Here is a 12,952-nt window from a genome sequence, read left to right as displayed (position 1 = left end):
GCTCGGAACCTTTCTCCTGCAGTCTTTGTAGGTTCCGGGAACGAAGGTCAGTAGGACCGGAAGTGGAGGCGGTTGGTGGGGTTGGCGGTGCTCACGGACGCAACCCGGGCGGCGGTTTGCGAACTGCGGGTAGATTTTGTGTAGTGCTCGGTCCCCTGCTGTGTGGCAGGGTCGTGGCTGGGCGAAATTGGACAGTGCACGGAAGTAGAGGAACTAACGTCGTGCGAGCAGGACTTTCGTGACTGGGCCCATGGCCTCCTGCGCGAGCATCGATATAGAGGACGCCACGCAGCATCTGCGGGACATCCTCAAGCTGGACCGGCCCGCGGGAGGTGAGCCGGGATGGAGTGGGTGGGCTCTTGGCAAAGAGGCCGGTATCTGGCGTAGATCTGAACCGTCCTCGGGTGCCGCATGTCCCTTTAGACAGGCTGTGGAGCCTCCCATTTGATTGCGGAGGACAGAGATTGAAGTCATGGATGATCCCTGGGCATATTTAGAGAATGGCGCAAAACCCAGGGTGTTACCCCTTCCCATCCTGTGCCAGACCACTCTGCCTTGTCTTTAAGTATTTTGGCTGAAGGTAAGGCCCCTCCTCAGAATCCACCCAATCCTTCTGGCTTCCTTGCCTTCAGACTCCAGTGTTATGAGGACTGGCCCTGTGCCCCCACTCGCCATGGTTCAGAGGCCTGGTGCCGTGTCTGTTTAGCGAGTACTGGGCCCAGAGTCAAGCGATATGCGAAGAACCTCTGTTCCCTCTCTGCAACTTGCCTTTCCCCCTAAAATGTAGACTCCAGGCCTGATGTTGCTCTGAAACTGATTCTCTGACAAAAGGGGGACAACCCCAGATCTGTGCTCTTAATTGACTGAAGGCAAATCACAGGCTTCGTGGCTCTGATTAGATTAGGTTCCCCACATCTGCAAGCCCATATGTTCCCAATTCATCTGAGTTTTACTTGGGCTCCCAGTAACCCTCTTGCCAGATAAGAGTTCCCAGACAGAAAGCCGGCAAAGTTGTTATATAGTGTTGTTGTAAAAGAGGATTGTTTGGGTACTGTGATGAGAATGGGGTCGTGAGGGAGATAGAGGGCAGGTCTGAGAGGAGACTATTTAGGCTAGGTCAGATACTATAGACAGGAAATTGAATGCCAGGAAAAGTACTCAAGATACTTATAGAAAGCGCATAAAGGAAATAGTGTATATGGAAACTAGATGTTTGAAAGTTGTAGTGATTGACTGGTGATAGTGGTGTACATGTAGAGGCCATAATTAAGAACTGATTCTTTTCTCACACCTGTTATACCTTCTGGGCTTACCCAGACTGCTAAAGCAGGCACTGGTACTCAATCCAGTGGGTTTAGCTGATACACAGATAATCCATTTGCTGCCTGAGACCACTGGGTCTTTGCCTCGTGCCTGCAGTGTGTGCTCCCTTTACTCATGAGGTGGTTTATGCCTCTGATGCCCACCATCAGCTGAGCAGACTATGCTCCATAGAGATTTGGTAGAGCCTGGCATAGTTAACTGTATAGACTAGGCCCATTGTTTATCCTTATGGTAGGTTGCTTGGAAGGGAAAGTAGCCAACTTGTCCCTGAGCAGCTAGAAGGGCTCTAGGCCTAGGGAAAGATAAAAGGGTCTTTCCCTGTAACTCTATTGTTTAGTGACTGGCACTTGATTTTTGTTGTTGTTGTTGTTATTTTATTTTTCGAAACAGGATTTTTCTGTGTATCTGTGGCTGCCCTGGAACATGATCTGTAGACCAGGCTGGCCTCGAACTCATAGAGATCCACCTGTCTCTGCCTCCCAAGTGCTGAGAGTAAAGACATGCACCACAACGCCTGGCTAGTTCTTTTTTTTTTTTTTTTTTCAAGTAGCTTTTGCTTGTCTCTTTTCACTGAAGGACCTAAGACTTGTCAGACCTAAGACTATTTCTTGACTGAAAACTTGGTCTTTTCTTGAAGTACCTTCTTACTAGCTTGGAGTTCAGAAAGTGGTGTGTGAATTAATGAATTTTTGAGACTTAGCCAAAAGCTAGGCCTGGTGGCATTCACTTATAGTCCCAGCACTTGGGAGGTAGAGGCAGGAGAATTGTCAGTTGAAAGCCACCTCAGGCTACATGTTGTGGCCCAATCTCAATAAAAAAAGAAAAGTAATACATAAATGATTGGAGACATAGCTCAGTGGTAGAGCAATTATCTAGCATGCACAAAACCCTGAGTTTCGTCCCCAGCACCACCCCACCCCCAAAAAGCCTGGAAACCCACTTAGCATGTATGGGATGTCCAGGACTCAATCCCCAGCCCTAAGGAAGAGTGGGACCAGCCATTGCAAACATCTAAAATACTGCCATTCCTGATTCCACACTCCACCCCATGCCCATAGCTTCTCTCCTCTTTGTCCAGTTCCCCATGTGCCTTTCCTTCTGAGTTTACCTGCCTAGGTGGCTTGTTAACTAATTCAGTGTGTCAGGTCCCCTCTTTCCTTGAATTAGAAACCTTTCTCCACAAACTCGCTACTGTGTTTGTCAAAGTTCTGGTATCTCACGCAGATTCTCAGCTGTCTGTATGTTGCCTTGGAACAGTCAGTCCACTAGCTACAGCTGACTATGTAAAGTTTAAAACTCTTCTGGAACCAAGTGTGCTAGCATATTCCTGCATTTCCAGCACTTAGGAGGCCGAAGCAAGAAGATCCCAACTTCAAGGATGTCTGAACTACATTGGAAGGCCCCATCAAAAAAAAAGGGAGGGAGCAAGGAGCCTTTGTGGCTCTCACTGCACTGAGGGAGAAGCTGAGCAACCCAGCCTCATCAGAGGCATTTACAGCCCTGTTTTCCCTCTGTCTTTCCCATGTTTTGTTTCTGGATTGTTGATTATTTATTTGCTTTTGTTTTGTTTTAGACCTTTTTAAAAATTTCATGTTTGTTTTGCCTGTGTATATGTATGTGTACTACATGTGGGCTTGGGGCCTAAGGAGATCAGAAGAGGGTATCGCATCCCTTGGAACTGGAGTTAAGATAGATGTGAATCATCATGTGGGTGCTAAGAATGGAACCTGGCTCGTCTGCAAGAACAACAACACAGAGCCATCTCTCCTACTTCCTTCTGTTTTGTTTTAAGACAGGATTTCATTATGTAGTCTCGGCTGTCCTGAACTTCATGTATCTCCTAGTGTGACCCTGAATTCACTGTCTTTCAGCTTCAGTCTCCCTGTGAGATTATAGCCACAGCACCTTGTATTTCCCATGTTTGTATGTTGTAAATACAATCACTGTGATGTCCTAACTGTCTTCATACCCTCCTTTAAGTCATGTTTGTTTACTGTTCTTAGCCCAAGTATTAACTGGCCTAATTTTTTTTCTCTTTTTCTTTTTTTTTTTGGGGGGGGGGCACGTGTTGAAGATCAAACTAAGGGGCCTCACATATGGTAAACAAGTAGGCAAACATGCTGCCACTGAGCTGTGCCTCTGGCCCCATCAGAAGGTCTTTGCTGGTTTGTACCCTCCCACAGGTAGAAGAGGCTCATGGTCCTGCTCTCCACCCATACTTATAGAATGAAGAATAACAAAGGACGCCCCTCCCCCTGGACATAATAAGTGTTCATGAATACTTTGTGGTCTAGAGCTGTAGGAGAAGCTCATGGCAGGTAAAGAACCTTGACACCATGTCCTCTTCTTCCCCTAGGTTCCAGTGCAGAGAGCCAAAGGCCATCCAGCGCTTATAATGGAGACCTCAATGGGCTCCTGGTTCCGGACCCACTCAGCTCAGGTGATGGTAACTCAACAAGCAAACCTGGTGTACGGACCATGCCACCTATTAACCTGCAGGAAAAGCAGGTCATGTGAGTACCTGAGAAATAGTAATGGTGGTAATAATATCTTTGGGGTTCTTGCTTAGAAAAAGGGATAAGATTAGTGTCAAGGGGGCCAGCAGCCTCTGCTTCCTCTCTTCTGGACTATCCGGGACAAAGCACTGTACCACATTGAATATTTACTAAGAAAAGAGATGAGAACAAGCTAAAGACTGTAGGGTGGAATTAACCTGTTTGTCAGGAGGGAGGTGAGCAAGGAGAACTGTGAATATGGGGACCCTGGAACAGAGAGAACTGGGAATCTGAGACTAGACATCATCATGAGGATCTGTCCTAGAACCTTCTTCTGAGCTGTTTGTGAACAAGGGGCTAGGTTTATGTACCTCTTCCAGTTGCCTGTCTGGAGATGACAGCTCCACTTGCATTGGGATTTTGGCCAAGGAGGTAGAAATCGTGGCCAGCAGTGATTCTAGCATTTCCAGCAAGGCACGGGGGAGCAACAAGGTGAGTGCCAAGATGATGTGGTACATGTTGAAGGAGATCCCCCTCCCTCTCAGACCCTGGGTCAGACACAAACCACACCCAAACACCTTTTCACAGAGATCCTTTATTAGGCAGGAAACAGAAGTTAAAGTGGATGCTTTCTGACTCAGGCAGAAAAACAGCAGCAAATGACCTTGCAGGTGTAGTTTTTAAGAAGAGAAGAAAGGAAGATCTGTGTTAGAATGGGTGAGGATGTGGTGGTGTATTTTGATTGGGCATGTTAATTAGGTGAACCAAAGTGGGGCTTTTGATTGCTAGACTTTGGTACTCATCCTCAGGAATGAGTCTGCCATAAGAAAGTGTCCAAATAGGAGAGTAGATATTGATGGCTAGCTTTAGGGATGTAATCTAACAGTTTTTAGCAAGGCAGAAGGAGTGGGAGAGAGGAGCAAGGCCTGGCAGAGCCCCAGAGTGGGCTAGGGTCCCATCAAGGTGGTGTACGGGAGCACAGTCAGCATCTCTCCTCTCTAATACATGCTTCAGTTCCTATGGGAACAACCTTGATAAAAGGTATGCCTTATTTTCAGAAAACCAGTGTTGACTCCCAATCCTCTGTGGAAATCTGTTCTGGGAGATGTCAGTGGGTACTAGGCTTATACCTGTGGCCTATCCTATCCAGCCCCCAGCTTCTTCAACCTTCCTTACTCTGAGTTCTCAGGTGAAAATCCAGCCTGTCGCCAAGTACGACTGGGAGCAGAAATACTACTATGGCAACCTGATTGCAGTGTCTAATTCCTTCTTGGCGTATGCCATTAGGGGTAAGTAAGGAGAGGGGCCAAAAGGAAATGTTCTGCTAGAAGTCCCAGAGATGCAGGTTTAGTGTCAGGCTCCTCAGCCCACTCGGATGCTAGGGGTGCAATGGAACGTTTGTCAAGGCTTCCTTGCCGTCTTGCAGGGCTCGGGGAGATGATTAGGAAAACCAGGCTTGTTACTGAGATGATAGCGGTGAGGTAGGCAAGGGCAGGGCTCCTGTGCTGCTGCTACCTGGCTCAGGGTGCTCGCTCAGATTCTCGCCTTCTCTCATTCCAGCTGCCAACAATGGCTCGGCAATGGTGCGTGTGATCAGTGTTAGTACTTCAGAGCGGACCCTGCTCAAGGGTTTCACAGGCAGTGTGGCTGATCTGGCCTTCGCACACCTCAACTCTCCACAGCTTGCCTGCCTGGATGAGGCTGGCAATCTCTTTGTGTGGCGCTTGGCTCTGGTTAAGGGTAAAATTCAGTATCCATTCCCTGGCAAGGGACTGAAGAAGTGGAGCTGGGTCTAGGGCTGGGGCTGCTAGGGATACTTGATCATCCACCTATCCGAGCCTTAACTCCCTACTCAGAGAAGAGATTTTAGTCCATATCCGGCAGCCAGAGGGCACGCCACTGAACCACTTCCGCAGGATCATCTGGTGCCCCTTCATCCCTGAGGAGAGTGAGGACTGTTGTGAGGAGAGCAGCCCGACAGTGGCCCTGCTGCACGAAGACCGGGTGAGAGCACTGGGTACGGTGAAGGAGGGCCGGAGCTGCCAAACTGTGCTCGTGGGCTAAATACCGCCCTGTACCCCTAGGCTGAGGTATGGGACTTGGATACGCTTCGCTCCAGCCACAGCACCTGGCCTGTGGACGTCAGCCAGATTAAGCAGGGCTTCATTGTGGTGAAAGGCCACAGCACGGTAGGCCTACAGCTGATTGCCTCACTGCCTTTCCCTCTTCCTGTGCCCTTCATCTATTCCCAGTTGCATAGCTGCCCAAGTGGCTTTACCAGTATGTTGCCAGTGGGGATGCTGAACACAAATTGGTTCTCACTTGTACAGTTCACGCCTAATCTAGCTGTGCCCTGAAGGACTAGTTTTCCTGTAGTGCCCACCCCTTTATTCAGTCACACAGAAGTATGGGTCTACTATGGGTCAGCCGAGCTCACTACCATCCTCATCTAGGAAGGGCGCAGTCCTACCTCTGGTCAGGAGGAAAAGCAAAGCTTTAAACAGTTTTTTTGGTGGTGGTGGGTTTTTTTGAGACAGAGTTCATCTTTTCAGTGCCTGAGTGAAGGAGCCCTTTCTCCTGATGGGACTGTCCTGGCTACTGCCAGCCATGACGGCTTTGTCAAGTTCTGGCAGATCTACATTGAAGGTCAGGATGAACCAAGGTAGGGCAAGACCCGAGAGACCCTCCTCTCTACGCCCCGTCTAGAAGGTTGGACAGTTCATTCACTCAGGCCCCTTGTCTGTCTGCTTATAGGTGTCTGCATGAATGGAAGCCTCATGATGGACGGCCCCTTTCTTGCCTCTTATTCTGTGATAACCATAAGAAACAGGATCCTGAGTGAGTGAGTGGGTAGGCACAGTAGGTGGCGGGCTTGTCCATGGGCTCCTAGCCGGTAATCAGTGCCTTGTTGCTTTTCAGAGTCCCGTTCTGGAGGTTCCTCATTACCGGCGCTGACCAGAATCGGGAGCTGAAGATGTGGTGCACAGTGTCCTGGACCTGCCTGCAAACTATTCGGTAAACTAGAGCTAGGGGCTTGAGGATAGCCAGGGATATGGCTTCTTTGAATTCTCAGTCTTACACGGTCTGCTTCTTGGCTTCCTAGTTTCTCCCCAGATATCTTCAGTTCAGTGAGTGTCCCTCCCAGCCTCAAAGTTTGCTTGGACCTCTCAGCAGAGTATCTGATTCTTAGTGATGTGCAGCGAAAGGTAGGCTGCTGTGCGGTACGCTGGGAAGAGCTGGTGTTGCGGGGAGGGCAGGGAGGGATGTGTGACATATCCACCGCCCTCCCAGCCGCAGTTCAGTACGGGATGTGTTCCTCACACAGGTCCTCTATGTGATGGAGCTGCTCCAGAACCAAGACGAGGGCCGTGCTTGCTTTAGCTCCATCTCCGAGTTCCTGCTCACCCACCCTGTGCTCAGCTTTGGCATCCAGGTTGTGAGTCGCTGCCGGCTGCGGCACACTGAGGTGCTGCCTGCTGAGGAGGAGAATGACAGTCTGGGTGCTGGTGAGGTGCCCCAGGGTTAGGGCTGTTCGTTGGTTCGTGGGAAGAGTCCAGGCACAGAGCGGTGCCTAATGGTCCACACTGTCCTTTCAGAGAGTTCCCATGGAGCTAGTGCCGTGGAATCTACAGCTGGTGTGCTTATCAAGCTCTTTTGTGTGCATACTAAGTGAGTGTCGGAGACCCGAGGCGTCCTGTCTATGTCCCCTACCCTACTGGCCCTGGCTTGTTTGAGCATTCTGTTTTCCTCCGTTCTTGTGCTTTAGGGCACTACAAGATGTGCAGATCCGCTTCCAGCCACAGCTGAACCCTGATGTGGTGGCTCCGCTCCCCGCCCACACTGCTCACGAGGACTTCAGTGAGTTGGGAGTGGAAGGGAAGCAGGTCACACTGACATGGTTCTGAGCTCTGACTCAAGTTGCTTTCCCAACAGCCTTTGGAGAGTCTCGACCTGAACTAGGCTCTGAGGGGCTAGCCTCAGCTGCTCATGGGTCTCAGCCTGACCTCCGACGCATCGTGGAACTTCCTGCACCTGCAGACTTCCTCAGTCTGAGCAGTGAGACCAAGCCTAAGTTGATGACACCTGATGCTTTCATGACGCCCACCGCTTCCCTGCAGCAGGTACTTCCTCGGTGAAAAGAGGCTGGTAATGGGACATTACCAGCCTTAGTGCTCATTCTCTGCATCTTCCCAGATCTCTGCATCCCCTAGCAGTAGCAGCAGCAGCAGCAGCAGCAGCAGCAGCAGTAGCAGCAGCAGCAGCAGCAGCTCCCTAACAGCGGTGTCTGCTGTGAGTAGCTCCTCAGCCATGGACCCCTCCTTGACCAGGTAAGACAGACACTGGGTGATAGCAGAACTTAGTACTGTAATGGTGACGGATTACAGTAGCTATCACCGCCTCACCTTTCTGCCAGTAGGCCACCCGAGGAGCTGACCTTGAGTCCCAAGCTGCAGCTGGATGGCAGTCTGACAATAAACAGCAGCAGCAGCCTGCAGGCAAGCCCTCGAAGCCTCCTTCCTGGGCTGCTCCCAGGCCCAGCTGACAAATTGACTCCCAAGGGACCTGGGCAGGTATGTGTGTGTGTGTGTGTGTGTGTGTGTGTGTGTGTGTGTGAGGGGGGGGAGGAAGGGAGGGAGGGAGACGGATGTAAAGTACCGGGTAACAACAGGTGGAGGGCAGTGGGGAAGATTGGAACACTCTATTCTTATGTACTTTTCCTGCTGACCCTGCTTGGCCTTGGGAGCTGCATGTTTCCCCAGAGGTTATAAAAGCTTTTCATGTTCCTTGGAGTGCATGTCCTCAGCCTCCCAGTGCCCTCCTTGTGAACTGTGGCTCTGCCTTTCATTTGCATGTCTCTTCCCTGTTGGGCTGTCTCACCACTACGGTACCAGTGCCTTGTCTCTGCCTCTTACCCTGATTACTTAAGCCTTCGTCTTTGGCCCTTCTCAGGTATCTACAGCTGCCTCTGCACTGTCCTTGGATTTGCAGGAAGTGGAGCCTCTGGGGCTACCCCAGGCCTCTCCCAGTCGCACCCGTTCCCCTGATGTGATCTCCTCAGCATCCACTGCCCTGTCCCAGGACATCCCTGAAATCGCATCTGAGGCCCTGTCCCGTGGCTTTGGCTCCTCTGTTCCTGAGGGCCTCATTGAGCCAGACAGTATGGCCTCAGCTGCTTCAGCACTACACTTACTGTCTCCTCGGCCCAGGCAAGGCCCTGAGCTTAGCTCTCAGCTTGGCCTGGATGGAGGCCCTGGGGATGGGGATCGGCATAGTACCCCCTCCCTACTGGAAGCAGCCTTGACCCAGGAAGTTGCAGCCCCTGACAGTCAAGTCTGGCCTACAGCACCTGACATTACTCGTGAGACTTGTAGTACCTTGGCAGAAAGGTGAGATGCTCAGAAGGGGGAAAGTATGCTTATGGGAGGGGCATTAGGATTATCCATACTGAGTCATTGTGTTTCCTTAGCCCCAGGAATGGCCTCCAGGAAAAGCACAAAAGCCTGGCCTTCCACCGGCCACCCTACCACCTACTGCAGCAACATGACAGTCAGGATACTAGTGCTGAGCAAAGGTGAGCACCAGCTTGCTCTACGCTTTTTCTCTACTAAAGGAGGGCCAGCTGGTGAGCAGGCACTTAGCTCTCCTCTCCTTCCACAGTGACCATGATGATGAAGTTGCCAGCCTTGCTTCTGCCGCAGGGGGTTTTGGCAGCAAAATTCCTACTCCACGGCTGCCTGCCAAGGATTGGAAGACCAAGGGATCCCCTCGGACTTCACCCAAGCTCAAGAGGAAAAGCAAGAAGGATGATGGGTAGGAGGGTTCTGGGACTGGGACCAGGGGTGGTCTCTAAGCTGCCTGGTGTGACCTTCAATGCTCCTTGCCTATGTAGGGATTCAGCTGTGGGATCCCGGCTCACAGAGCACCAGGTATGTAAGGGAGCACCTTTCTATCCATGGGACCCCATCCCACGAGGATGGGAGGGACTTTGAGCTATTCCTTTTTATGGTGGGTGGAGATAGAAGGACAGACATAGTGTTAAGTTGTCCGTGCTTCTGGCAGGTGGCAGAGCCCCCTGAGGACTGGCCAGCATTAATTTGGCAGCAGCAAAGAGAGCTGGCGGAGCTATGGCACAACCAAGAAGAGCTGCTACAGCGTCTCTGTGCCCAACTTGAAGGTCTACAGAACACTGTCACTGACCACGTAGAGCGTGCCCTGGAGACCCGGCATGAGCAAGAGCGTATCCTTGGGTAGTGGCATAGCATGGCAGTATGGTAGAGCAGCATTCTTGTCTTAGGAGATGCATAGGTCCTGCTCTAGGCCTGTTCCTTAGCTTCACCACAGAGCGGCGGCTGGAACGAGCACTGGCTGAGGGACAGCAGCGGGGTGGGCAGCTGCAGGAGCAGCTGACGCAGCAGCTGTCCCAGGCCTTGTCTTCAGCTGTGGCTGGGCGCCTAGAACGCAGTATAAGGGATGAAATCAAGAAGACGGTTCCTCCATGTGAGTTTTTCATGAGATTTCTTTTTGGGTGGGCCATGTGGGTGTGGCAAGCTTTTAAACTTCTTCTAATTTCCTCTGTCTTTCATAGGTGTCTCCAGAAGTCTGGAGCCTGTGGCAGGTCAACTGAGCAACTCAGTGGCTACCAGACTTACAGTTGTGGAAGGCAGCATGAAAGAGAATATCTCTAAGCTACTCAAGTCCAAGGTGAGACGGGGTCCAAGATGGAAAGTGTGCTTAGGCAGGCCAGACTGGACTCAGGCTTTCAACTTGACCCCTCCTTATATTCTAGAACTTGACAGATGCCATTGCCCGAGCAGCTGCAGACACATTACAGGGACCAATGCAGGCTGCCTACCGGGAAGCCTTCCAGAGTGTGGTACTGCCAGCTTTTGAGAAGAGTTGCCAGGCTATGTTCCAGCAAATCAATGACAGCTTTAGGCTGGGCACACAGGAATGTGAGTGGCGTCATAAAACCCAAAGTGGTAAGAGTGGTTGTACTCTTCTGTCATCCCTTTTACAGTATCTGTTGTCATCCTTTAGATTTGCAGCAGCTAGAGAGTCACATGAAGAGCCGGAAGGCACGTGAACAGGAAGCCAGGGAGCCTGTGCTGGCCCAGCTTCGGGGCCTGGTCAACACACTGCAGAGTGCCACCGAGCAGATGGCGGCTACTGTGTCCAGCAGTGTTCGGGCTGAGGTGCAACACCAGCTGCATGTGGCTGTGGGCAGGTGTGTGGGCAGGGCTCTGGGGGAAGTGGTAGGGTTAGGAAGGGCCAGAACGGGCTTCCTGTCCACCTCATCCGTCACTTCCCTTTGCAGCTTACAGGAGTCCATTCTAGCACAAGTACAACGCATTGTTAAGGGTGAAGTAAGTGTGGCACTTAAGGAGCAGCAGGCCACCGTCACTTCCAGCATCATGCAGGCCATGCGTTCAGCTGCTGGCACACCTGTTCCTTCTGCCCACCTTGACTGCCAGGCCCAACAAGCCCATATCTTACAGTTACTGCAGCAGGGCCACCTCAATCAGGCCTTCCAGCAGGTATGACAGTGTTAGGCGTAGTAATCCCCTGACAAAGATGTCTCCTGATAGGTCTACATATCATATGCCCACTCCCCAGCAGGCTCTGGGCTGTCTGGCAGACTGGTTCTTTGGCTTTCTAAGCCATTGTCCCTGTTGTTCCGTCATGCTAGACCACTTTCTTCCTACCTCAGCCCACCCTTCCTCGTGACCACCTTTCTCAGCAAAACTGTAATCTGATTTTCTTTTTTCTTTTTTGATTTTTCGAGACAGGGTTTCTCTGTGTAGCTTTGCGCCTTTCCTGGATCTCGTTCTGTAGACCAGGCTGGCCTCGAACTCACAAAGATCCACCTGCCTCTGCCTCCCGAGTGCTGGGATTAAAGGCGTAATCTGATTTTCTAAAGTGACTTTACAGTCCTGTCAGTGTCTCTGAACATCACTTTTGGTTTAGACTTTGGTCTCCTGCCCTTAGGCCATACACCTCAGATAAGCAGGCATTCCATCCTGGTGTTAGGTATAAATGTGCTCCCTTGCTCTACTCCAGGCCCTGACAGCCGCTGATCTCAACCTGGTGCTGTATGTGTGTGAAACTGTGGACCCAGCCCAGGTTTTTGGGCAGCCGCCCTGTCCACTATCCCAGCCTGTGCTCCTTTCCCTAATTCAGCAGCTGGCATCTGACCTTGGAACTAGAAGTGACCTCAAGCTCAGGTGAGTGGGGCAGTCAGGGACCAGAAGACAAGCAAGAGGTAGGGATAGAGAGAGAGCAGTTTGAAGCAGACATCCACTCTTACCTGACTCCCATCCCTAATTTTTCTATCTGTATGAGGCTTAGAAACTGTCTTTGTCATTATCCCTCTGGGCTTCAGTACCACCAGGGGGCACTCCTACCTGCCGGCATCTAGCTATAGCCTGTCCTTTCCCCTACCCCCAGCTATTTGGAAGAGGCTGTGATGCACCTGGACCACAGTGATCCCATCACTCGAGACCACATGGGCTCTGTCATGGCCCAGGTACGCCAGAAGCTCTTCCAGTTCCTGCAGGCTGATCCACACAACTCACTTGGCAAAGCTGCCCGGCGTCTCAGCCTAATGTTACATGGCCTTGCGACCCCTAGCCTCCCTTAGCTGTTTAAACAGAGATGGGGTGACACTGAAGGCCAGTCTGCAGGTCTAGGCCACGGCAGGGCCATGTCTGCTGGTTACCTGCCCAGACCTCCATCTCTAGTGTTTGGAAGGAGGTAGGGGGCAGGACACACTGGTAGTGGTCTACTGATTGTGGTAACCAGCAGGGTTAGGCTGGGCCCAGGGTAGGTATTGTGCCTTCTTGGGTCCTGCCGTGCCTGAAGCATGACCCCAAGATCGTGATACCACTTGAGTTGAATTTTCCATGTTCCTTTTTACCTCTAATTTGGATCTTTTTGTTTTTGAAAAACATCGAGAAATTCAATTAAAGGCTTTTGGAATAAAACAAAAGTATGTGTATGGTTTTGATTTGTCTTTGGTGTGACTAACTGTTCTCTCCTCCATCTGGGAAATCTGTCTAAACCAGCCCACCCTAGGGGTCCCCTGGCACCCATTCTCATCTGATAAACTGTCTACTCCTGTCTCCCCTGTCCAATTC

General features: G+C 51.1%; 1 protein-coding gene across 2 annotated transcripts; it reads left to right on the top strand.

The window, feature by feature from the left end:
• The first annotated feature begins 46 nt into the window (after window positions 1–46).
• On the top strand, window positions 47–12,804 carry Edc4 (enhancer of mRNA decapping 4). Of its 2 annotated transcripts, none has more exons than XM_059264099.1 (29): window positions 47–332; window positions 3,680–3,836; window positions 4,199–4,310; window positions 5,008–5,107; window positions 5,379–5,568; window positions 5,675–5,822; window positions 5,903–6,007; window positions 6,371–6,480; window positions 6,573–6,656; window positions 6,738–6,833; window positions 6,922–7,024; window positions 7,144–7,324; window positions 7,415–7,487; window positions 7,585–7,676; window positions 7,752–7,939; window positions 8,013–8,146; window positions 8,233–8,389; window positions 8,769–9,205; window positions 9,286–9,390; window positions 9,477–9,629; window positions 9,709–9,745; window positions 9,879–10,056; window positions 10,161–10,316; window positions 10,405–10,520; window positions 10,606–10,771; window positions 10,857–11,043; window positions 11,134–11,353; window positions 11,877–12,040; window positions 12,264–12,804. In XM_059264099.1, the coding sequence occupies exons 1-29, from the start codon at window positions 251–253 to the stop codon at window positions 12,454–12,456; spliced, it is 4,224 nt and encodes a 1,407-aa protein (XP_059120082.1). In that variant the 5' UTR covers window positions 47–250; the 3' UTR covers window positions 12,457–12,804. The 2 variants fall into 2 exon arrangements, with proteins under 2 accessions (XP_059120082.1, XP_059120081.1); XM_059264098.1 differs by having other exon boundaries at window positions 6,356–6,480.
• The last annotated feature ends 148 nt before the right edge of the window (window positions 12,805–12,952 follow it).

The sequence above is a fragment of the Peromyscus eremicus genome, chromosome 5, assembly GCF_949786415.1.
Source record: "Peromyscus eremicus chromosome 5, PerEre_H2_v1, whole genome shotgun sequence".
Classification (NCBI taxonomy): Eukaryota; Metazoa; Chordata; class Mammalia; order Rodentia; family Cricetidae; genus Peromyscus; species Peromyscus eremicus.
Note: the sequence above shows the minus strand (reverse complement) of the source record. Positions and strands in the feature narration are given on the sequence as shown.